The sequence below is a fragment of the Chrysochloris asiatica genome, unplaced genomic scaffold, assembly GCF_000296735.1.
Source record: "Chrysochloris asiatica unplaced genomic scaffold, ChrAsi1.0 scaffold00088, whole genome shotgun sequence".
Classification (NCBI taxonomy): Eukaryota; Metazoa; Chordata; class Mammalia; order Afrosoricida; family Chrysochloridae; genus Chrysochloris; species Chrysochloris asiatica.
Window position 1 is genome coordinate 7,651,452 of NW_006408606.1, and position 27,122 is coordinate 7,678,573.

The following is a 27,122-nucleotide window of genomic DNA, read 5'->3' on the forward strand; positions in this document are numbered from 1 at the left end:
GTACCGATTCATAACAACCCTACGCACAGCAGAACGAAACACTGTCCAATCCTGGGCCAACCTCACTATTGTTGCCATGCTTGAGTCCATAAATGCTGCCAGCTGGCCAATCCATCTCGTTGGGGGTCTTCTTCTTTTTCTCTGACCCTCCAAACATGCTATCGTTCTCCAGCAACTGGTCCCTCCTGACAATATGTCTGAAGTATGACAGACGAAGTTTGGCCATCTTGGCCTTCAAGGAGCACTCTGGCTGCACTTCGTCCAACAAAGATCTGTTTGTTCTTTTGGCAGCCCATGGCACTTTCAATATTCTCCTCCAACACAATAACTCAAATGCGTCAATTCTTCTATGGTCTTCCTTATTCACTGTCCAGCTTTCACATGTATATGAGGTTATTGAAAATACCACGGCTTGGGTCAGGCGCACCTTAGTCCTCAAGCTGACATCTTTGCTCTTCAACACTTTAAAAGGATCTTGTGCAACAGATTTGCCTAATGCAATACGTCCTTTGATTTTTTGACTGCTGCTTCCGTGTTGATAGTTGATCCAAGAAGACTGAAGTCCTTGACAACTTCAATCTTCTCTCCATTGGTAAGAATGTTGTTTATTGGTCCAGTGGCGAGGATTTTTGTTTTCTTTACATTGCGATGTAAACCATAGAGAGATGCAAATTAAAACAAAGAGATATCATCTCATACCTGCAATAACAGTAAAGATTTAAAAAAAAGTAAAGGACAATAAATGCTGGAGAGGATGCGGAGAGACTGGGACCCTCCTACATTGTTGGTGGGATTGCAAAATGGTCCAACCACTATGGAAAGCAATATGCACTTCCTCAGAATGTTGGAAGTAGTAATACCTTATGATTCAGGAATCCCTCTACTTGGTATTTATCCACAAGAAATATGAGCCATAACACGAGTAGATATATGCACACCAATGTTCATAGCAACACTATTTATAATAGCAAAAAAGATGGAGACAGCCAAAATGCCCATCAGTGGAAGAATGGATAAACAAACTTTGGTACATACACACAATGGAATATTATGCTACCTTGAAGAATAACAAGAAACTGCAAGCCACTGCATAACATGGATGAACCTTAAGGGCATTATGCTGAGTGAAATTCATCATTCACAAAAGGAGAAATACTGCATAGGACCATTGTTGTAAAAGCTTAAGAAAAAATACCCACACTAAAAAGGAAAAAAAAGAAAAGAAAAATTCTGTTGCTTGCTGGGATGTAGGCAGTGGGGAGAAGGGAGGAAGGGGAAGGTGGAGCACAGGGTAGAGAATAAGATACAGGATAGTTTGGGTGTTGGGGGCGGGGGAGGAATACACAAGAAGGGGAAGGGAATGGAAGAACAAAGTGGATGGGAGAACATTTACGCAGGTTTGCATTTGTTAAGTGGGACAGGGCTCTGGGATACAGGGATTGAGTCATGGTTTGAATGGGTAAAAGAGGGAAAATAATGTTAAGATGCTTGACTGTCTTATGAATCTTGATTTCCCTTTCCTACTATTTTAAAATAGACACTTGAGGAGGACAGGAATAACCAGAAACATCACTATAGAAAGTTTGTAAGCCTGTCTTCAGCCTATAACTGATTGGAATACCTAAAATGGGGCTAGAACTTGTCCAATAAAAGAGGCTTCCTGTGGAGCCTTTGCATTGCATAAGACCATAGGTAGAATCCTGACCCCATCCAGAATCTTGATGTGGGAAATTTGCACTTGAAAATACAAGCAGAACAGCCTGGCTCAGCTAGAAGAACAAAAGATAATTCTTGAAAGAAAGACCGGCAGGAAAAAAAAACAAGGGCAGTGTGATTGACTACTATAAGAACAAGCAAGTTGGTGACTGGGGAGCCATCAAGGCAAGCAATCAAGTGCCCTCAGGGCAAACCCCTTTCCAAGTCTGAAACTCAAAGGGACTACACAAGCAGGCACATAATCTTACTGGTGACCAAGTTGGTCTACCAATAAGGGGAAGTGGGGGAAAAACAAATGAAGCTGTGAGCTAAGTCCGACCACGTTCAATAGATTCCACTCAACCTGGATCATGAACTGGTTGGCCAGCAGTATAGCGAGACCTGGGGACTCCTGAGACCATGGAAAGGGACATAGTCACAGAGAGCTAGAGCGGACAGTGAAGTGTCCAGCTGATAGAAAGTAAAGGGAGATACACAAGAATGCCCATACCTGCAGATAGTACCCATTTGACCTAGCTTTAATGGCTGGATGATCAGAACTCAACTAGAGGAAGGAAAAAATAAGAAAAAAAGTGCAGTCCACTACAATTTGATGAACTTGACCTACACTTATGGATGTAGTAGCTTAAATGAGGGAATGAATCTTACCGCAAGGATCATTCCCATCCCATCTACACACAGGGTTGACATGGCAACATAAGACACTGCCTGCCCAAAAAGGGGGTAGGGAGTTGTTATAAAGGCACAAAGTGACTGGCTTACAAGTTTTCATGAGGGAGCTTAGTGTCAGAGGTTACAGGGGAAGGTAGAATCTCCACTTAGTGGGTTCCAACCTGTCTGGGAAGGGCTGGTGAAAGGCAATGGGGATAAGACTCTTGTGGTTCAATAGTGAATAATTACTATCAGGACTGATTGTGAATGTTGCTAATGTAAAGGTAGACATTTTGTAACAAAAGAAGGGGAGTGGTTGATCTTACAGTCCAGGAGCGAAAGGACCCTGGGACCATCAAGGGAGAAGAGCGGAGTGTGGGACTCTATCCAGAGAATCCAGAGAAGCAGTGACACCAGAGATGGAGGCAGAGATGATGATGTGGGAAGACTGAGTGGCTGGGGACTCTAGACTAAAGGAGGGAGAGGGGCTGTGTGCTGGTGGCCAGGGAGCTGGTGTGCAGGGTATACCCTTTGGTTGTTTGAATGGTTACATAATCTTGAGTGCTTCGGTGTACATTCCCTACCCCCAAAAAAATAGAGGATCTGGAAGCAAATGCTGTTGAATGATGATGCATGGAAGGGATTGGAATCTTCCAATGAAACCAAATAGGAGGATAGAATGAATGTAAAGCTGAAAAACTCCCATGTAAACTATCACTCAATTCACAATAAAAACTTAAAAAAAAAAAAAAAAAAAGACTCTGAGGAAGAAACTAAGGCTTAGAGAAGTTCAGTCCCTTGGTCAAGTGACACCATTTGACAGGGGGTACTTAATACCAGGTCAGTCTGACTTCTAATCTTATCATATCCCACCAGCCCCAGAAACTTCCCTTAAGAATACTGGCTCCTAGGCTCTAGGCCAAGATACTATCTTAGCCTAAGTTTGTGTTTCTAAAAGTTGAAACAGACAAAGTGACAGCTGCCATCAAAGAAGCATGACATTGTTGTTCCTGTTATTAGACTTCATATGCTAAAGGCTGAGTTAATCATACTTCCCATTTTACAGAATATTATCATCAATGAGCCTTGCAAAGCCTACTTTGGAATTAGCTACTGACTCTTTTATCACCATTACAGAAAGGAAAACAACAAAAAAATATAAACATAGAAGAAATAGAACAAACCCCAAACATTATAGATCCCAAAAGAAATCACAAAAAAACAAAATCAAAGTTTACAAAATCAAAGAGAATACTGAACACAGCTTGGGAAAAATGAAAAGATTGAGCTCTGATTTCTCAGCAGAAGCCATGCAGGCAAGAAAGCAATTGGATGACATATACAAAACTCTAATAGACAAAAAATTGCCAACCAAGAATCATACACCCAGCAAAGCTATCCTTCTAGTATGAGGGTTGTTGTTGTTGTTAAGTGCCGTGGAGTCGGTTCCAACTCATAGCGACCCTGCACAGGGTTTCCAAGGCTGTAAATCTTTAAGGGAGCAGAACGCCTCATCTTTCTCCCGCGGAACCGCTGGTAGTTTCGAACTGCTGACCTTGCGGTTCACAGCCTGATTCGTAACCACTGCGCTACCTAGGATATTTCCTGTTATTAAAGGATTTTGTAATGACCAGACCAGCTTTACAAAAAACGCTAAAGAGTATTCTTTGGGCTGAGAACTAATAGCAGCAAACAACCTGACATTATCATACATGACAACAACATTCAGAATTCAATCCAGATATGTAAGTATTTAAAGTAAAACAAACCTACAAGACTGATAATAGGGAACCAGAGATATCAATGTATAATGAAGTCACCTACAAAGCAAAAAGAGGGAATAGTATAGATACAGAATTTCCAAATGGCAAGGAAGTCAACTAGATCTCAAAATAAAAACAAATTGTTTTAAGCAGTGAAAAAAAATTATTACAGGGTAACCTCAAAGAAAAATAATACACCTATACATCAACCTTTTTTAAAAAAAGGAGGAAAATCAGAAAGATTTAATAAACATTAACACAACAAAATGAAAAACAAAACAAAATGAACTTAGTGCAGAAAATTATGTGGAACAAAGAAACCAGAAGCACCCCAAAAAAAAATAAACAAAAACCCAGCAATCAATTCTTATCTATAGATAATTACACTGAATGTAAATAGATTAAATGGACCAGTTAAGAGACATAGAGAGCAGAATGGATAATAAACCAGGATCTTTCAATATGCTATCTACAATATGCTATCTACAAGAGACATCAAAAAGATGGAGACAGCCATTCATCAACAGAAGAATTGTTAAACAAACTTTGGTACATACACACAATGAAATACTACAAAATGTTGAAGAATAATGATGAATCTGTGAAACACCTCACAACATGGTTGAAACTGGAGGACATTATACTGAGTGAAATTAATCCTACACAAAGGAACAAATATTATATAAGACCAATGTTGTAAAAAGTTATTTAAAAAGTTTTCTTGATAAAAGAAACAATATATGATGGTCTATGGGGGGAATTAATCATGGGCTAGAGGGTCGAAACTACCAGCTGCTCCGCGGGAGAAAGATGAGGCTTTCTACTCCCGTAAGGATTTACACCCTCGGAAACCCTGTACAGGGTCGCTATGGGTCGGAACCGATTCGAAGGCACTTAACAACAACAACAACAGAGGGAAGACAGGTGGCTAGAGACAGACAAGAGGGAGGTTAGCAGAGGAAACATGAATGTTGGGGGAAACAAAGGGAGAAATGCAATAGCGAAAGTGGATAGAAGTAATATTGTTAAACTGTTGGTAGATGGAGTGGATGCAACCATTTAATTAAGCAAAGTACATGATTTGTTGAATGTAAAACTGATCATCTGATCTACAAACTTTCACTCAATTCACAATAAATAGTAGAAAAAAATTAAATGTAACATATGACAATCAATGTCCTAGGCATTAGTGCACTGAAATGAACTGGGACTGCTGAGAATGACAAATTGAAAATGAACGGCATCATATTCATCATCAAAAAGAACATTTTCAAAATCTATCCTAAAGTACAACCCTGTCAGTGACAGAATAACAGCCATACATCTACAAGGATTATATATGTGGCTATTCCAAAGTAGTCTTGGTGTGGCACTACAGGATAATGCACTAGACCACAAGGTCAATATGAATCACAAGGTCAGTGGTTCAAACTTACCAGCCACTTCTTAGAAACCCTATATGGGGTTGCCATGAGTCAGAACTGGCTCAATGGCACTTTCAAACAATTCCAAAGAAAGGTGACCCAACAAAATGTAGAAATCATTGAACAATTACCATCAGTATGATAAGCATGTAAAATTCTGAAGATAATTCCTAAACAGTTATAGCAGTAATCAAACCAAATTCAAAAGAGGATATGGAAGAAGAGTTATCACTGCTGATGCTAGATGGATCTTGGTTGAAAGCAGAGCATACCAAAAGATGTTTATCTGTATTTTATTGACTGTGCAAACGCATTAGACTGTGTAAATAATCAACAAACTATGAATATCATTGCAACAAACAGAATTCCACAACACTTAATTGTGCTCATATGGAACCTGTATGCAGACCTGTATGTAAGTAGTTGTTCAAACAGAATAAGGGAATATTATGTGGTTTAACATCAGGAAAGGTGTGCATCAGGGCTGTATCCTTTCACCATATGTATTCAATCTGTATAAGTAAATAATCCATGAAGCCATGCTATACAATAAGAACACAGGCTCTGGATTAGAGAAAGACTTATTAATAACCTTTGTAATGCAGACAACAAAATCTTGATTACTGAAATTGAAGAAGACTTCAGGTACTTGCTGATGAAAATCAAAGACTATACACTTCAGTATGGATAACACTTCAAAGAAAAGAAAACAAAAATTCTCACAACTAGACCAGTAAGCAACGTCCTGATAAATGAAGAAAAGATTGAAATTATTAAGGATTACATTTTGTTGTTGTCTTTAAGGGCCATCCAGTCAGTTCTGACTCAAGAGAACCTGTGTAGATTTTGCGAGGTTGTATCTTTGAGGGAACAGAAAGCCTCTTCTTACTCCCACAGAGCAACTGGTGGACTTCAACTGCTGACCTTGTGGTTTATAGTCCATTGTTTATGGTGCAGAGCCACTCTTTACTGGACCCAAACCACTGCCCGTGGAAGCAGCAGTCAAGAAATCAAACAATGTATTTCATTGGGAAAATCTGCTGCAAAAGTCTTTTTAAAGTGTTAAGTGCCAAATATGTCACTTTGAGGATTAAGGTGCACTTTATACAAGCTAAGAGATTTTCAATCACCTCATATGCATGTGGGAAGCATGGTAGCTCTGTAGGATAAGCACTGGACTGTATATCACAAGTTCAATGGTTCCAGCCCATGAGCTGATACACAGAGAAAGATGAGGCTTTCCACTCCTGCAAAGATTTACAGTCCTAGAAACCCTATACAGGATCTCTATGAGTCTGAACTAACTGAAAGGCATTGAACAACAGAGGCATGTGAACGTTAAACAATGAATAAGGAAGGTCAAAGAAAGGATGTTTTTAAATTATGGTGTTGGCAAATAATATTAAGCATACCATAGACTGCCAAAAAAATGAACAAATCCATCCTTGGAGAAGTACAGCCAAAATGTTCCTTGGAAATAAAGATGCAAAGACTTCATCTCTCATATTTTAGACATGTGATCAAGAGGGACTAGTTCCCTACAGAAGAACATCATGCTTAGTAAAGTGGAGGATCAGCAAAGAAGAAGACCCTCAGTAAGATGGAATGACATAATGGCTGCAACAATGGGCTCAAATGTGGCAGAGATTCTCAGGATGGCGCAGGACTGGGCAGTGTTTTATTCTATAGTAATAGAGTCAGTATAAATCAGAAAAAGCTTGATGGTACCTTAACAACAACAGAACACACTACTTCTTTGAATCTTATTTTTTTGTAAATGAATTTTTTGAAGAATTAATATAGTTCTAACAGAAAACATTATAATTCTACAATGATTTTTAAAATATTAGGAGAACTTTTTATAATACTTTAAACGTGATGTAATTTATACATAGTAACCAGTTGCCATGAAGTCAACACAGACACATGGCAACCTCATGTGTATCAGACTGAAAGCATGTTCCATAGGATCTTCAAAGGATGATTTTTCTGAAGCAGATCAGACTTTCTTCTGGACTCCTTGTACATGGTAGGTACAGCATAAATAAGGTGTGTGGGGTACAGCAAAAAGCTTGGGGCAACATCTGACCTCCTCTGACTTTACAAAGTGGGGAATAAGAATCAAACTCAGCATCGGCCCAAAATCAATTCCTAAGGCAGAGGCCAGCCATGCCTTTACCCTCCAACTGTCTTTACCCTATTCTGCCATCAACCATCCCTCCTACAGCACTCTGCTTTTCTGACGGCTGGCTGGCTGGCTGGCTGGCTGGCTGTGTGCCGTGGAGTCGGTTCCGACTCATAGCGACCCTGTACCAGGGTTTCTGAGGCTGTAAATCTTTACGGGAGCAGAACGCCTCATCTTTCTCCCGCCGAACAGCTGGTCGTTTCAAACTGCTGACCTTGTGGTTCGCAACCCGATTTGTAACCAGTACGCTACCAGAGCTCCTTTGATAAGTTTGATAATCCATTGCAATGGCCACACAGAACTCATAGATAATATTCATTTATAGAGTCTAACAGGGCAGTTAACAGGCTAGAAGTCATCATCAGAAATGTTCAGGATAGAACAGTCCTCCAGTCAGGACAGCTTCTTCTCAGCCATGCCCACAGGCATGACTCTCTCTGGTCCTCAGCTCCTCAGACATTTGGCCCCTTGGCCTCTGCCTTGCTCAAGCAAGTGTTACAAAGCAAAGGTCTTTTAGTACTGCCGATAAATGCTCAAAGGGCATACCACTCTACCACACAAGCCTCAGCTCAAAGGGCCTTGGATCTAGCTCTGTGGGTCAGTCACCCTAACACCCCAAATTAATTGCCTGGAGGCAACAACTCTGCCAGTGAAAGCACTGGCTTTACTTGCACCATGAATCAATAAAGTGCCCTGCTGTGCTCTGTGTCCTTGGAACTACTACCTCTGCTGCCACCACTTCTCTCCCATCTCTCACTGTCTCTGGTGTCACAACTGTCTCCCGAACTGAGGAGGCTCCGTGTACAGGAATCTGGGGTCCATACGATATGCTGCACTCCTGGAACTTCTTTCTTGGTGGTAGTGAGATCCCCCATTCCTATTTCTTAGATGGCTCATTTTAAACCCAGAAGGACAGCAAAACTAACCAGTCCCCAAGTTATAGCTCCATACATCTTATATGCACAGTCCCACCTAGTCATCTGGTGGGATTTACAAAGACTGTGGCTAGAAGAGCCATATTAAGTAATTCACTGCATGCTAGTTATAAATATCTCATAATTCTGGAAGAAGACAGATAAAATTTTCCACATCAAAAAAAGTTATGCAATAGTAATAATATTCAGTAAGCTGGACAGTTCAGACTCACCAGCTGCTTCAAGGGAAAAAGATATCACATGCTGCTTCTATGAAGATTACATCCTTGGAAACTATGAGGCAGTTATACTCTGTCCTATAGGGTTGCTAGGAGTCAGAATGGATTCAATGGAAAAGTGCTATAATGACAAAATCACTGTTTAAAGAAGTGTTCTAATTCTTTCTGTTCTGTAACGCTATCTTATCAAAGCCTAAGTAGTCAGTATGAACATGCTGAAATGATGTGTGATCAACAAAGATACTAAAGATAAATTCTTAGTGATGCAAAGCAAATACTTCCTTTCACTGTAAACAAAATGACTGAATCTACTTCTTGAAAAAATCAAGCTCTATTTATATTCCCTTTCCTGAAATGGCACAGGAAGCCTTAGAAGGATAAGTTTATAATAAATCCCTATTATTTGGAAAACATTGTTGCTAAGCATCTTCTAACATTCAGCAGAGTTTATATAATTCATGTCTCTGCTACATAATCAACATTTCATTTTTTCCAAAAATGCGCAGTATGCTTATCTAGGTTGTTAATTTAAAACATTATAAATTTAGAGTGAATTAATAAAAGGCTATGCAACTAATTAATTAGAGAGGCAGCCTAATCCCAGGAGGAATACAAACACAGACATTAAATGTCAGGATGTGACAATGTCTAGCTTGTAAATGGTTTGTCCACTTGAGATAATACATTTCAAAACGCAGTTGCTCTTCGCTTTAAAAGGTAAGCTACCTTCAGTCAAGACAACACATATCATACCATGCTAAGCCAAAAATCAATTATAAAAAAAAAAATGCAAAATTTGAAACTAAATTGCACACTCAAACTTCAGTATTATGCATTATATCTGCTCAGAGAATGGGAGATTCAAGTATTAAACGCAATACTAACTACTATAGCATTTCCAATTTTAGATTCATCTTGGAACTTAACAACAACAGTGGAAAGATATGGAAAACAGCAACTATGGAAGATTAGGAAAGCTGAGAATAACCACGCTGAAAAATATATCCTCACTCATAGAACAGACTGTAAACCTATTTCCTGGGGGAAACAAATACACAAACTACATATATACTATAGGTATTTTAATCTTTTTTTGGCGCTGTGGGTTAATGCACTAGACTGCAGTCAGTTTGAACTGCAAGGTTGGTGGTTCAAGCTCACCAGTCGCTTCTTGGAAACCCTCTACAGGGTTGCTATGGTCAGAACCGACTCTATGGCACTTAACAACAACAACAAATTTTAATCTTTATTAGTTGTTTTCGTTGTTGTTAACTGTCTTGGAGTTGGTTCCTACTCAAAGTGACTCTTTTATAGGGTTTCTGAAGCTGTAAATTTTTGTGGGAGCAGAAAGCCTCCTCTTTCTTCCATAGCGCAGCTAGCGGTTAGCAGTCCAGTGCTTATCCTACAGAGCTACTGTGCTCTCCTCTTAATTAGTATCCATAGCATAGCAATAACCTTTAAATTACAAAAACAGTCAAAAAGCATAGTTCATTTAAACTTTGTAAAATTCTGAATCACTCTCATTTTTGCTATGAGAAGGCTTCAAAAAGTTCATGGGATAATTCACTTATCTTTCAATTCCATTTCTCCATGAACTTTTTGAAGCCTCCTCATATTTCTAGACATTCTATCAGTCACTTTTGTTAAAAAAAAACAAAGCAGAGCTTTCTCCACCAGAGGGCACTCCAGGAAGAAAAACTATCAGCCAAGATATAAGAAACAAAGAAAAAATAAGCCAATGTTATAGAAAAACACATGCCTGTTTTCAGACAGATTTGTGTTCTAATTGTTAATTCTTATTTCCTTAATTGTAGAATTTCTGTCTTTCAGAATTATTTGTTACTTCCAAGTTTTATTCAAAGCCATACAATATACCAGCAAGACAAACTTGGATATTCATTTTCTTCTAGAGTAGAAAATATAAAATACAGAAAGGAGTTCTGGTATCGTAGTGTTTATGAGTCAGGCTGCTAACTGCAAGGTCAGCAGTTCGAAACTACCAGTTGCTTCGCAGGACAAGGATGAGGCTTTTTGCTCACGTAAAGATTTAAAGCCTCGGAAATCTTATACAGGGTCATTATGCATCGGAACCTACTCCACAGCATATCACCACCACCACCATAAAATACAGAAACTTCAAGTAGTAATTTAACATTGTTAGAGGTACCTGGAGTCCTGCTATGGTGCTGTGGGTTAATGCGCTAGACTGCAAAGTCAGTTTGAACTGTAAGATTGGTGGTTCAAGCTCACCAGTTGCTCCTTGGAAACCCTCCTGAGGGTCGCTATGGGTCAGAACCGACTCAACGGCACTTAACAACAACAACAGAGAATTGGAGAACTATTGTTAAGTGTCATCGAGTCAATTCTGACTCCTAGTGATCCTGTACAGGGTTTCTGAGAAGTAGATGGTGGATTTGAACCACTGATCTTGTGGTTAGCAGTCCAGAATTTATCCTACAACACCACACCAGCTTCTTAGAAATGTTATTTAATAGGTCTCACCTGGGCCTGCTGAAGTGGCAGGATGGGAGCAGAACTGTGCTTTAACAAGCTTTTGTGCTGTAGAATAAGCACTGGACTGCTGACCGTAAGGTCAGTGGTTCAAGCCCACCAGCCTCTCCTCAGAAACCCTATACAGGGTCACTATGAGTCAGAACCGACTGGATGGCACTTAAAAACAAGTGATACATATGTATGTTTAAGTTGGAATATCAGACTACTTCAAAGATTCAAATGCCTGCTCATAGACAAATGTAGAACTGGGTGCTTCAACATTACTTGGGAAAATTATAAAAACTGAGTCCAGGTTCCCAGCTCCATTTCTTAATCAGACTCAGATGGATATGAGTAAAGTCACAATTGAGCTTGATGCATTAGTAACCAGAAAAAAATCAGGGTAATGTGGGTCCTCACAGTTCAAGCCCATGCTGTTCAAGGAAGGTGCCCTGGTCGCACAGTGGGTTAAGCTTTGGGCTGCAAACCACAAGGATCAACTATATACTAAAATTTGTCCCAGCAGCTCAAAGTTTGCCACACCCCCTCCACTCTTCCCTTTCCCTGCAAAGCTTTTATAAATGAAATGACTTCTTATCTATTTCAATCAAGGCTGTCTCCAACTGTTACATCTAGGGTAGAGGTTGTGGTGTGGAGAATAAGAAATAAAAGGAGAAAGGTGAGGAAAAAAATCAAAGCAATAAGGATTATAAACAAGAAGAGGAGGGTTAAGAATTACAGTGCAGTGAATTACCTCACAAGGCTCTTCTACCCATGGTCTTTTTAACTCTACTAAATAACCTTTTATTTGCTGATGTATCTGAGTAAGATAAAGTAGGTGATAAGAACGGTATGAATGTTTGTTAATAAGGCTAATTGTAAAACTTAGAACTCTAAGGTGGGTATAAAATTACCCCTCTCAGAAGCAAGAGGGGGGATCTACTATTATCAAAGAGCCACACCAGCAGAACCAACAGCCAGAGCACAAGCCAGTGAGGTGGGCTGCCCAGCCAACAGAGCAAGTAAAGCTGAGTGATTTTGGGCATAAGGCTTGCTTGCGGAGTGGAGGGCCTCCAGAACCTTAATTGGAGGAGCTAGAGTCTGAGGGCCTTCAGGCTTACTTATGATAGAATGGTGTGCCCCATATATCAGCAGCTTTAAAAGGGCTTTGTAACACAGCTGGAGCAGGGCAGTGGTCAGGCCAAGGACCAGAGAGATAGGCCTAACTGTAGACATGGCCAAGGAAAAGCTGTCGTAACTGGAAGAACTGTATCTTGAACATTTCTGACCCTGAATTGTAACCTGTTAACTTTTCAGTCACCTCATATGCATGTAAAAATAGGACAATGAATAAGGAAGAATCATTCATAGAAGAATCAATGCATTTGAATTATAATTTTGGAGAAGAATATTGAATGTACATGGACTGCCAGAAGAACAAACAAATATTTGTTAGAAGTACAGCAGAATGCTCCTTAGAAGGTAGGAAGGCGTGACTTTGTCTCTCATACTTCAAACGTGTTATTAGGAGGGACCCGTCCCTGGAGAAGGACAGTATTCTTCCTTAAGTGGCGGACCAACAAAAAAGAGTAAGACTCCCACTAAGATGGAATGGTACAGTGGCAGCACCAAGGGGCTCAAGAGTAGCAATGATTTTGAGAATGGTGCAGGACTGGGTAGTTTTTGTTCGGTTGTGCATAAGATCATTTTGAGTCTGAACTGATTTAACGGCACCTAACAACAACATAAGAAATCGTAAAATTGTTTAAATGAGAAAATGCAATTAATCCACAATCAACAGTAGTGAGTTGTACAGCACTGTTTCTAAGAACACCATTGGGAAATGCCCTGATTAACCATCCAAGTATAAGCCGTTCATAATCAGGTACCAGAGAGCTCCTAGACTACAAAGGGTAGAAACATTTAGGTGGTAGGAAAACAAATAATGAGGTTAGCATAGGCTTAGTAAGTAAATTTGGTATTTGTTATCCTTCTTCTTTTTCTTTCTAATTCTTCCTACCTTTTATTTTTCTTCCTTATCCAGGGAATATCAAAGCTGAAAGGGCACTTACATATCACCTATCACAGAACTCCTCAATACATAGATAGAGATAAGGTAAAGAAATCCCTAAGATTTAAAGTTTAATTTTAAGAAGCAGGTCTGGACCTTAGGTGGAATCCTGAGCCCCATCCAGAACCTTCTGAGGTAGGACAGTCCCACTAGAAAGGACAAGCAGACCAGCCTGGAACAGCTTGAGCGACAGAAGATACATCTTCAAAGAAAGATCAGCAGGAAAAAAATAAAACAAAAATGGCAGTATAATTGGCTACTACAAGAATAAGCAAGTTGTTTACCGGGAAGTCATCAAGGCAAGCAATCAAGTTCCTTCAGGACAAACCCTCCTCTAAGTCTGAAACTCAAAGGGTACACATGAGCAGTCATGTAAGCTTGCTGGCAACCACACTGGTCTACTGGTGAGTGGAAGAGGGTGAAAGACAGCAATGAAGAAATGAGCTGAGTTCAACCACATTCCATAGACTCCCATTGACCTGGAGATGAGAGAGAGAAGAGGAAGGGCTGGTTGGTCCAAAGTGTGGTGAGACCTGGGGACACCTGAGCCCAAGGACAAGGACATAGCCACAGAGGGCTAGAGCTGAGAGTGAAGCATCCAGCTGATATGAAGGAGAGACTCAAAAGAACACCCAAACTTGGAGATAGTATCCATTTGACCTAGCCTCAATGACTAGATAATCAGAACTCGACTAGGGAAAGATTAAAAAAAAAAAAAAAAAAATTTTTTTGAAAAAGAAAATGTGTGAAATTTGTAATAATTTGATGAACTTGTGGATGTAGTTAAGTCAAAATACCAACTCAGAGGGAAGGAGTCTTCACATGTATACAGCGTAGATAGACACTGGCTACCTAAAATGAGGGGATGATAAAGGCACAAAATGAATGGCTTACAGGTTTTCAAGAGGGCACAATGTGCAGGGGAAGAAAGAGTCCCCAGTGAATAGTTTTCATCTTGTCTAAACAGGTCTGCTAAAAAAAAGATGGGGATAAGATTCTTAGGATTTAATAATGAGTATTCTTATCATAACAAGCTGCAACTATCACAATTGCAAAGGTAGAAGTTCTGTAACAAACACGGAGGAGTAGTTAATCTTACAGCCTAGGAACAGAGGACCCTAAGGCCATCAAGGGAGAAGAGCACAAGCGGAAATGCGAGACCTAGTCCAGAGAAGCAGCAACACCAGAGATGGAGGCAGAGATGGGGACATGGAGAGAGGGAGCAGCTGAGGACTCTAGATTCATGGAAAGAGAGGAACTGAGAGCTGGCAGCCAGGAGGCAGACTTGTAGACTGTGCCCTTTGGTGGTATAAATTATTATATATGCCTTAATGTTAAAAAAAAAAAATAGCTAAAGTGAATAGAGAGAAATACTGTTAACTGATGGTACATGGAGGGGATTATAATCATTGTAATGAAACAAAGTATATGATTTGTTGAATGTCAAACTGATAATCTGCCCTGTAAACTTTCACTCAATTCACAATAAAAACTTCAAAAAAAATAAAAATAAAAAAGCACACTGTTCTAAGCTTTAGTGTGGTACATAAAGTTTCAGAATGACATTATATAACATTCTAACAGTCTACATTCAAGAAAAAATACACAAAATCTCATAACTGTATTTTCCCTACTGAATATTTTAATATTAATCTTTTTAAAAATTAGCTTCTGATACAGATTCATTAGGAAAAAATAGATTGCATTCAATTTCAGACCATTACTACCTTCGAAAACCACACTAGACTCAAGCATACCACCAAGTATACAGATGGTACAGGACTAGGAAACAAGTCATTCTATTAACAATAAAGTCAACTCAACTACAAGATATTTGGATTTTAAAATTAAGCTATAATGTTTAATGCTTATTTTGGTTTAATGCTTAATTAAGGTTTAATGCTTATTTGCTGTTTATACGTGACAAACTGGAGGTCTTGCTTCAACCAACCTCCCAGTGCTCCCACACATTTTTCACCTAAATATAGCAAAACATGGGTTAAAATGTGTCAAATTTTCTTGCCATTCTTTTGCTGTTGTTAAGTTCTAATGGAGTAAGTTCCAACTCAGTGCAGCCCTATATAGGATTTTCAAAGAGCACAGACCCTGTGGTTCAAACCAACCTTGTGGTCCAGTACTTATCTTAAGGCGCCACACCAGGACTCCATTCTTTTAGTGCCCATAAAAGTAGACAGTGCTATTTAAATACAGTATATGGTTACATTTTAACTTTACAGCTTAAAAATCTCAAGACCCAAATTAAATTCTGAATTGTACATATCTCTCAAAAGTTAAGATATTTTCTAATTTATAAATTTACCCTATCCTTAATTTCAGCCCATACTTAAATCATATAGCCTTATAATGCTATAAAAAAAATCATGCTTTATTTTAATTGTGATTAAAAATATAGATTTGAAATGACAACCAAACATGGGTTTAAATGCCACATACTACCTATGAGACCTCTCATGTCTATCTGACACTTAACTTACATAATAGAGTTGTTGTTGTTGTTGTTGTTGTTGTTATTAAGTACCATCCAGTCGGTTCCAACTCATAGAGACCCTGTATAGGGTTTCCAAGGAGCGGCTGGTGAGTTCAGACTGCTGACCTTGCAGTGCAAACCAACCTTGCGGTCCAGTGCATTATCCTGCAGAGCTAAACCAGGACTCCTAATAGAGTTGATGAGAATATTAAATAATGTTTTCTGTTTTGCAACTTCTCACTGCCTTCATTCTGCCTGCAGAACTATTTTTTATTCAAACCTACTTAGAAGTCACTACATTTTCAATATTTTTATGAATACTTACCCCACTGTATAAATAATTGTATAAAAATCTAGTTCTTTGATCAACCTGTAAGAATCCTAATGCCTGAAATGTATTAGAAAGTTAAAGTAAGCCTGGAACCGAGCTCACCCCCATGGATCAACTTTGAGGCAAACTGCAAAAAGGACTAAAGGTACACAAAAACACCAGAGAGGCAAGCAACTTAATATAACAATCAAATATATGAAATCAAACGGGAAGCATCAGCCCAGTGATAAAACTCACAAGCCAGAAATGGACGTGCAAGAAAGATGAATGGAAGCAGTACACACAAGAAATAAGTGGAAAAAGTGCTGTTCTATTTTGGGAACTGCAATCAACTGTTGAACGGAAAACTAATTTAGACTGTAAACATTCACTCAAATCACAAAAAGTTAAAAATAAATAAATAAATGATTCAATGCCTAGATGTCATAAACACCTCCAGAGCAGTGAAACAGACACATTATCACCTAATGAAATAAAGCAGTTATCAACTGATAATTTCTCCTTCTTAACCCTTACTGTATTCATTCCTATAATCAAGCCCACCATTCCCTGTAAAACTAGCAGCAGTAAAGAAGCTAACACTAGACAGAAAGGGATCTAGACAACAACGTATTAGAAGAATATTTCTATTTGCCTTGGTAAATCATACAACTTATAATGTTGCTAACTACAAGTCTTCTGAAGTAGAAATTATAGAAGCACACAAAAAGAAATAAAATTTATTTTTCCACCAAGAATAAAATGAAAGCCATCAATTCATAGCTTTTGATAATCACAATGAATGGAAACGGATTAAGTGCACCAGTAAAGACACAGAAAATAACAGAATGGATACGAAAATACGATCCTTTAATATGCTGTCTACAAAAGACACAACTTACACACAAAGACATCTAAAATAGACTAAAAGCAAAAAGGTGGACAAATACATGTAAAGCTAACGGCAATCAAAAAACAGCAGGAATGACAATATTAATCTCTGCAAATAAACTTGAAGGAAATCACCAGCAGGAGTAAACCTTGTCCTTTCGACTCCAAGATCTCTGCACACTGAACCTCGTTGACCTTGACTCATGAATAGAAACTATGACATTAGAGGAGAAGCAAAGGAGCAGCAGGTACAGAACCAAGAGCCAAACCACAAGACAGAGCTTCCCAGGCCATGGAACGAATAAAGTTGAATGATTTTGGGTTGGACACTTGCTTGCAGAGTGGGGTACCTCCAGGCACTTAATTAGGTTTACTGATCCATGGACCTAGAGTCAAATGTCTTCAGGCTGAAGCTTATGGTGGAGTGGCGTGCCTTGTGGACATTTATCAGCAGCCCTAAAAGAGCTTTTGTAACATTACCAGAGCAGGGCAGAGGCCAGGCCAAGGGGTCAAGTGCTAAAGAGGCCTGTCTATGGGTGCAACAGAGTCGAAGCTCTGCTGACTGAAACAACTGTGCCCTAAACATTTCTGACCCTGAATTGTAACCTATTAACTTCCCTAAAAGGAGCTCTGGTAGTGTAGTGGTTACGAATCGGGCTGCAAACCGCAAGATCAGCAGTTCGAAACTACCAGCTGCTCCGCGGGAGAAAGATGAGGCTTTCTGCTTCCGTAAAGATTTATATCCTCGGAAACCCTGTACAAGGTCGCTGTGGGTTGGAACCGACTCGATGGCACTCAACAAACAACAACAACTTCCCTAATAAACCCCCTAAATGTGAATATGGTGCCTGAGTTCAGTGTGGATATTGCAGTGGATTACTCAATCTAGCTGATTGAGAGGGCAGTAAGAGAGATAGTTGGTGCCCTTTTCGCAATCATATTATCACTGCTGTTAAGATACCACTGAGTCCGTTTCAACTCCTAGCAATCCTATACAGGGTTCCCAAGAACTAGCTAGTGAGTCTGAAGTGCCGACTTTGCGGTTAGCAGTCCAATGCGTATCGTACAGCACCACACCATATCACTGTTGTGTTGTTAAGTGCCGTGGAGTCAGTTCCAACCCATAGTGACCTTGTATAGGGTTTCCAAGGAGCAGCTAATGAGCTTGAATGGCCCATTTGTGGTTCAAACTGACTTTGCAGTCCATCGCATTAACCCACAGTGTCATACCAGGATACATTAGGAAATACAAATTAAAAGTGTAGTAAGATACTTGTACAAGCCTATTAAAAATCAAGCCTAACCCAATTAAAAAATGGGCATAGGACATGAAAAGACACTTCACAAAGGAAGACATTCAAGCAGCCAACAAACATATAAAGAAGTGTTCATTACCCATTTAGTCAAAACGATCATTAGCCTTCGCTGCTGTTGTTGTCAGGTACCATCGCGTTGGTACTTACCCATAGCAACCTATATTTCCATACTTTCCAGAATGAATCACTTAGATTTTTTTACCTGACTAGATTTCTAATTATAAAGTATGTTTTCATACCTACTAACCAGCTGCTCCTTGGAAACCCTATACAGGGTCACTATGGGTCGGAATCGACTTAACGGCACTTAACAACAACAACAACTACCTGAGTCAGGTAGTAGGTATGAAAATATACTTTATAATCAGAAAAACATTGAAGCTATTTCCATTTTTTTTAAAGTGAGATATAAATTATTAATATGTAATTAAACTAAAGTTATGAAGTCCATCAACGTAGACTCTGTGGCAAATCAGACTCACCTGCTTCATTACACAAGGCTTTCAAGTCTGCTCCAACATATCCATGAGCACTATTAGCCAGCTGCAGTAGTTCAGCTTCAGTGAGCAGATGGGGTACCCTTTGAAGCAGCTTCTGGAGAATATCCAAACGGTCCTCAGCATTAGGAACGCCAATCTCAATCTCTTTATCAAATCGGCCAGGTCGTCGGAGTGCAGCATCTAAAGCATGAGGACGATTAGTGGCCCCAAGGACCAACACTTGTCCTTCACTTCCTTCCTACAAAAATCAAATGAATATAAATGGCATATCTTTCTAAATATCAGCCACTGTTACAACACACAGATTTTAATGCACCAAACTAAAGTTGAATTTACTCTCTGATAATGAAATTAGGAACATCAAACATAAACAGCCAACATCAAGATCAGCTGCCTGTGAAAATAATTATTCAACACACTATTAAGATGACTGGAGTATAATCTCAGAGATTGTAAACATGAAAATGCACATCTAATCAATTATACTAGATGTACCAACAGAAAAAGCACATTAAATCTAAAAATTACAAATTTAGAAGAACAAAGATTGTTATTGCTGTTAGGTACTCAAGTTAGTTCCAACTCAGAGACCAGTAAACAAAACACTGCCAGGTTCTACACCATCCTTACAATCGTTGCTATGTTTGAACCCATGGTTGTAGCCAAAGTGTCATTCCATCTTGTTGAGGGTCAAATATTGGATAAATAGGACACATAAAGCCACTGCCATCATTTCGAATCCAATGCATAGCAGCCTTGTTTAGGGTTTCTGAAGTCATAAATCTTTATAAGAGCAGAAAGCCTCATATTTTTTTCAATTGGCAACCTTGTGGCAAGCAGTGCAGTGCTTTTCCTACAGCGCCATCAGAGCTCCTTAAGTAGGACAAGTAGTGGTCCGTAAACATCTTTAGAATATACCATCAATGTCACATTCTTCCAGTCCTGCCTAAAGGTCCATTCACCAAACCTATGCCAGCGGTGGACAAAGATGAAACAGACTGACTTAATGACTTGTTGTTCTTAGCTTCCAATGAGTTGGCCCCAACTCATGGCAACCATATGCACCACAGAAGCAAACAGTGCTTGGTCCTAAGCTATCCCCATGATCAGTTGCAGATCATACTTAATCAGTGACTGATATTCTGAAGGAGATCACCAGGTCTTTCTTCCTAGTCTGGAAGCACCTGATCCTCCAATATAAAACCTTCCATCTACTTCCCTACTTACCAAGAACTTTTATAATTACAATACATATAATTTGCCTCCATCTGTACTTGACTTCAGATCCTGGTGTGGCGCTGTAGGATTAGCACTGGACTAGGAACCACAAGATCACCAGTTCAAATCCACCAGCTGCTCCTTGGAAACCTGTATGTCAGAATAGACTCAACGGCACTTAACAACAATGACAATGTAATTGACTTCAGCGTGCAAATACTGTTTTTCATTAAAAAAAATTTTTTTTTTTACTGGATTGGCTTAATAGTTACAGTTCTTACTATAAATTGATAAGGCATCCTGACTGATATATCAGTCTCTTTTAAGTGTTACCACAGGTCAGTTCTTGAAGTTCCATCATCACCAGCGTACTACCATTGAATTCTCCAGCTGCATTAGCTTAGATCCAAACCTGGAAGATGGTGATCACACCTAGGCACTGTCCCAGGATTGATAATCAGGTGGTCATTTAGTCGCCCTACATAGTAACTCTTCTCGAGTGAGTCTTAAAATTATATGTAACACAAGGTAGCAAATAACTTTTAACCAAACCTTCATCCTTTCACATGGTCAGCTTCTACCAACAACCAGTTAAAAAACTAGAAGGTTCTAAATGCCCAGAATTCCTCTAACATATCATGATTGTAAACACTTCAGTTACATAATATCCTCTAAAAGAAATGTATTCTCCTAGTTAAAGGCTATTAACAGTCTGAGAGAATTCTTCTTAATTTCTGTTCTCTTTAAGTCCTATTATAGACCTAGTGCGGCGCTGTCGGTTAATGCGCCAGACTGCAAAGCCATTTGAACTGCAAGGTCAGTGGTTCAAGCTCACCAACTCCTGCTCAGAAACCCTATACAGGGTTGTTATGGGCCAGAGTCAACTCAACGGCACTTAACAATAACAACAAAGAAGTCTTATGCCACCACTAATCTGTGAGTTTGTGTACTGTGGTGACTGGTGTGTTGCTGTGATGCTGGAAGCTATGCCACTGGTATTTTAACTACCAGCAGGATCACCCACGGTGAAAAGGTTTCAGCAGAGCTTCCACAGTAAGACAGATGAGGAAGAAGAAAGAGCAAAGATGGCATGCTGACTGAGTAATAAGGTGAACACGACCCAAGCCATGGTATTTTCAATCCCCTCATATGCATGTGAAAATCGGACAATGAATACATAAGAAAATCAATGCATCTGAATTATGGTGTTGAAAGGTACTGAAAGTACCAAGGATTGCCAGAAGAACAAACAAATCTGTCTTGAGAGAAGTACAACCAGAATGCTCTTTTTAAAAATGAGGATGGCGAGACTTCATCATTCATACTTTGGACAGGTCAGGAGGGACCAGTCCCTGGAGAATGACATCACGTTTGGGAAAGTGAAGGGTCACTGAAAAAGAGGCAGACCCCAATGAGATGGATTTACATGGTAGTAACATGTAAATGCATTAACAGCGGGCTCAAACATAACAGCTATGCGGATGACACAGACTGGGCAGTGTCTTATTCTGTTGTGCATAAGGTAGCCATGAATCAGAACCAACGTAACAGCATTAACAACAATGTATCCTCATAGAATCTGATAATTATGAGTAAATCCTCTTTAAACTTTTACTAACACATTTTCTATCATTCTTACTTTCTTTTGATTTGCCTAACACAAAGCCCCTAAAGAAATCATTTATATGAGTACTAAGACTTACCTCAATAAATTTCTGGTTACTGTTGTTGTTGTTAAGTGCCATAGAGTCAGTTCTGACTCACAGTAACCCTGAATAGAGTTTTCAAGGAACAGCTGGTGGGTTTGAACCACTAACCTTGTGTTTAGCAATCCAATTGAGCTTATTCTAGTCAACAGCTTTTGCTACTAGGTACATATTAAGAACAAAGACTTTATGCACACAATCAATACTAGTTCTGTACTTACTGAGCCAATGCCATCCATTAGTGTTAAGAGTGAAGCTACAACTCTTTTTTCAACTTCATTCTGAGCCCCTTCCCTCTTAGGGCAAAGTGCATCTAGTTCATCAATAAATATAATTGCTGGGTGCCTAAAAACACAAAAATAAAATAAATTTTCTAATTTACCTTTAAATTAATTTCAAATTTTACTTAAGTCTAAATTTTTTAATTAAAATGCAAAAGATCATATTTAAGATTTGCTTAATGATATTGAAAACAAAAAGACATTCAAATATTAACTAAAAAACTTAAATTCTAGCTCAAATCATTAACTCATAAATACATCTGAGCCTACCATCGTTAAGAAGGTAGCATAATGAGAACAGTCGACTAAAACTTGCCCACGGTTGTTGCTGTTATGTGCTGTGGAGTTGGTTCCGACTCATAGCAACCCTGTACAGGGTTTCCGAGGCTGTAAATCTTTACGGGAGCAGAAAGCCTCGTCTTTCTCCCGCGGAACAACTGGTAGTTTCGAACTGCTGACCTTGCAGTTCACAACCCAATTCGTAACCACTACGCTTGTACCCAATAAGTTCTTATGAACTAAATAAACTCAGAAGTTGATCTGAGCGATGTCCATTTGGAGCTGGGATAAAGTCCTATAAATAAAAGCTAGAAATGCCTCTTTTCCCCCCCCATTAAAAAAGACTTTTCAATATAATCAATTCTTCCATAAAGATGTGAATTCTCTCCTAAGAAATGTCAACTGCCCAGAGTATAATAGTAAGTACACCTAAATACTAAAACATTAGATATAGCACTGCTCCTCAAATTTCCACTACTGGGACTACAAACTACTAATTTCACCCACTGTCACCTGGGAAATAAACAATAACAAATAAAAGCTTTTAAAGTGGCAGTATTTTGATAAGAAAGCTCTCATTATGACCAGTTAAATTACAAAAATCTGTAGATACCGCCATACTATATTAAAACAAATTACAAACCATACACCTATGTTCAGTACAAAATAACATTGAAGTCTATACTCAGGAATAATCAATAGGAATAGTTTTTAAAGGGTAAAGACTTTGTCTCTTTGAAAACAGCAAAAAACAGTTTCAAGAGGCATCTATAATATATATATATATTATAGCATGGCAACAGTAATGAGGTTGGCCCAGGATCAGGCAGTTTCGTTCTTCTGTGCATAAGGTTGCTATGAGTCGGTACCGACTCAATGGCACCTAACAACAACAATATATACACATATATACATAATACACAAAAGAAGTTAGGTATACTGGCTATGCCTAAGTATCTTAAAGAAAGAAAATCATAAATTGATATGCTCAAACAAGGTCATATGATGTATCAAACATTTTGCCTTAATTTTTCTGATCTATATAATTTTTTATTTATCAAACTTCCAAAACAATTAGACTTAAATCAGAATTTTATTAAATCTGTAGTGCTATTGCTATTATTTTTATACTATTACCTATTTTGTTTAAAGCAGCCTTGAGTATTAATTCCAAAATTTCAAATAAAGGAAAATACCTCAGAGTGGCTTCAGCAAATATCTGTCGTAACCTTGCTTCAGTCTCACCATAAAATCTGTAACAAATAAAATATGCTTAAGGATCAAATTTGATTATTTTTAAAGCTTTGTCCATAAAAGCTAATCTGCTTCAATTATTTACAAATTACTGAAATTACTCTCAAAAATTACTTTCCAAACCTAAATTTGTTGTTGTCCAATGCCATTGAGTGGGTTCTAACTCACAGTGACCATGTAGGGTTTCCATGGAACAGCTAGTGGGTTCAAACTGCAGACTATACAGCTAATACTCCAGTGCTTATTCTAGAGCACCACACAAGAACTCTAAACTTAGTTTTATAGACACTGAAAAGGAAATTTAGTTTAGGATCATGGTTTCATGGGATATGTCCATTAATTGGCCTGATAACGTGTTTAGTGCTTCTGTTCTACCTACTAGCTCCCTGTTTACTGACTGGGGACTTAAACGCTTGTGACTGGGGACTTAAACGCTTAAAAGCAGACTTCCAAGTCACAGCTGGTCTCTATTCACCTGAAATAACAGAGGAAGGAGAGTCAGGAACACAAGAAGAACATGGAATGTACAGCCAACTGCCTCCTTTGCCACAAGACATGATCTGAGTGGTGCTTGGCTACCACTATTGAACATTTCATCAAAGATTCCTTACAAGAATCATGATCCAAAAGGGCTAAAACGCAGAAAAGAATTTCAAATTATCATGGACTCTATCTAGATTTTCTGGAACCATGGAGGGTGGATCAACCCCTGGCAGTACTGTACTGACATACCCTTTAACCTTTAAACCAAAAATATCCCTTTAAGTCATATTTAAACACAACAACACTGCAAACCACAGCTCAGCAGTTTGAGCCTATCAACCACTACACAGCAGCAAAATAAGGATTCCATCTCCAGCAAAGATTCACAGCCTTGGAAACTCCATAAAAGGTCACAATGAGTCGGAACCAACTCAACGGCACTTAATAACAGTTGTAAGTGACATTGCGCTTTTTTGAGAACTATGTATATGGGACCAAATTGACAACAATTCAAAAGATTAAACAGGAACTTTAGGGCACAATAAGGTTATGCAAGATTGGTGGTTCAAGCTCACCAGCTGCTCCTTGGAAACCCTATACAGGATCGCTATGGGTCAGAATTGACTCAACGGCACTTAACAACAACAACAAGTCTATGTTTAATGTTGAGCCCTGGTGTGGTGTCACTTGATAAGCACTAGACTGGTAACCACTAAGTTGGCAGGTCACACCTATCATTTGTTCTGGGAAATCCTGCACAGGGTCACTGTGAATTGAAACTGACTTAATGGCACACCTGGTGTGGTACTGTAGGCTAAGCACTAGACCGCAATGTCAGTTTGAATCGAAAGGTTGGCGGTTCAAACCCACCAGCCACTCCTCAGAAACCCTATACAGTGTTGCAGTGAGTCAGATCTGACTTGGTAGCAGTTAGCAATGGCACACAATAACAAAGTTTATGTTAATTATGGAGGAACAACTCAAAAAAGGATGAGAATGGCTGCAAAATTCAAAGAATGGGATCAATTTCACTAAACTGTCCATGTAGAAACTGCTGAATTGGTTTGTTTTGCTATGTATAGTCTCAACAACAACAGAGCAAACAATTTTAAAGGGGAAAAAAGTAAATTTAGTATGTTTCAATGAATGAGATATCCAGACATTCAGTCATTTATTAAGAAATATATTTAGACCTACGGGAAGCACTCAACACAGCACAGGGCACTCTGGTATCATACCCACTGTAGCAGCGCATGCTATCGAGTTGTGGGGTCACAGAGGGCTAGGGACGCAAGGCATGTCACGAAGAGTGGTCATCTTTTCTCATGGCTGTTAGACCACGCATGCATGGAAACATCAAATGTCTGCATTTCAGGAATCCTTAAACACGTTACTCAAACAGCTGGAGAAAGAAAAATGGAGTCTCGAGAACCAAGTGAAAGACTACACACTTAGACTGGAACAAGAATCAAAGGTTTACCACAAGACCAACAGTGAGCGCCACACGTACCTAGCAGAAATGTCCCAGGTAACAGGCCCACATCCAGTTTCCAAAAGACAACAGATAGACCAACTGCCCAGAATGAAAGAGAATCTAATGAAAACGGGGAGAGCTTATGCGGTTAATCAGAAGATAGAGAGTGGCAAGAAAGGACCAGTGAAAAAGGTCACGAGAACAAGCCATCTCCCAAAACTCAACCCGTGACTCCAGAACTGGCTGGATAGCCAAGGCTTCTGTTTTCACCTCTGACATTCCAAGTGTAAAGTCCATGTCCCACATGTGTTTTGGGGGTGGGGTGGGGGAGTGAAATAAATCAAGAAGAGCTAGAAAACCTCACGTTAGCTCTTCTTGCAGAAGTTGTTCCTCTGTCTCCGTGGAAGCAATGTTCTCGAACCTAAGAGCAGTGTTTTGATTGTTGGGTATACCAAGAAGTCCAGTGTCTGTCCTCATCCAACTTACTCTTGATGGTACACCCGTGAGTCACTCTGATGGTAACACAGCTATCACATTTGGTGTGTAGTTGGCTGTTAGCTAAAATATGAGTTCATCTATTTTTTTAGGATTTTTTGTTTGTTTGTTTGCTGATTTAGGCTATATTATGTTCTGTTTTTGAATTCAAGGTTTAAATGAAACCATGAAACAAAACAACATTTTAAACATTTGGACTTGAAATATCATTGTTGTTACTGTTCCATGACATTGAGTCAGTTCCGACTCATAACAACCCCGTGTACAATAGAACAAAACACTCTTCAGTCCTGTGTTCTTCTCACAGTTGTTCCGATGTTCGCTCTGTTACTGCTGCCACGTGTCAATCCATCTCGTTGAGGGTCTTCTTCTTTTTCTTTGTTTTCATTGTGAATTGAATGATCGTTTACGTGGGAGAGCATCGGCTTTGCCCTCATCCTATCATATTTCGTTTCACTGCAACGATTACAATCCCCTGCATCATGCATCATCATTCAACAGTATTTGCTTCTAGTCCCCCACCCCTTTTTTTTGGATGTACACCAAAATGCTCAGGAATATATCATCATTCAACCAACCAAGGGGCTGCCAGTACGCAGCTCTTCTCCCTCCTTGAGTCTAGAGTCCCCAGCTGCTCCATCTCTCCATGTCGTCGTCACTGTCTCCATCTCTGGTGTCCATCACTGCTTCTCTAAATAGGGTCACATACTCCAATCCCGCTCTTCTTCCTTTATGGTCTCAGGGTCCTCTGCTCCTGGATTGTAAGATCAACCACTCCCCTCTTTTTTTCTACCTTTACATTTGCAACAATCACAGCCAGTCCTGATGGCGATTACTCACTATTGAACCACAAGAGTCTTATCCCCATCTCCTTTCACCAGCCCAGTCTGGACAGGTTGAAGACCACTCAATGGAGATTCTACCTTCCCCCACACCCTCTGAAACTAAACTCCCTTTGGGAACTTGTAAGC

General features: G+C 39.3%; 2 protein-coding genes across 2 annotated transcripts in view; one reads left to right on the forward strand and one right to left on the reverse strand.

Annotated features, from left to right (window-relative positions):
- SPATA5 (spermatogenesis associated 5) overlaps positions 1–27,122 on the reverse strand; it is a 520,157-nt gene that overhangs the window by 448,343 nt on the left and 44,692 nt on the right. Inside the window, exons 8-10 of the mRNA XM_006866265.1 lie at positions 23,642–23,698; positions 22,107–22,230; positions 18,944–19,199 (exon numbers count right to left, since the gene is read on the reverse strand). Of these exons, the coding sequence (XP_006866327.1) occupies positions 18,944–19,199; positions 22,107–22,230; positions 23,642–23,698 (437 nt within the window). The remainder of the gene's footprint in view (positions 1–18,943; positions 19,200–22,106; positions 22,231–23,641; positions 23,699–27,122) is intronic.
- Positions 21,166–25,887, forward strand: LOC102820404 (coiled-coil domain-containing protein 169-like). The gene is made up of 2 exons (XM_006866264.1): positions 21,166–21,174; positions 25,558–25,887. The coding sequence occupies exons 1-2, from the start codon at positions 21,166–21,168 to the stop codon at positions 25,885–25,887; spliced, it is 339 nt and encodes a 112-aa protein (XP_006866326.1).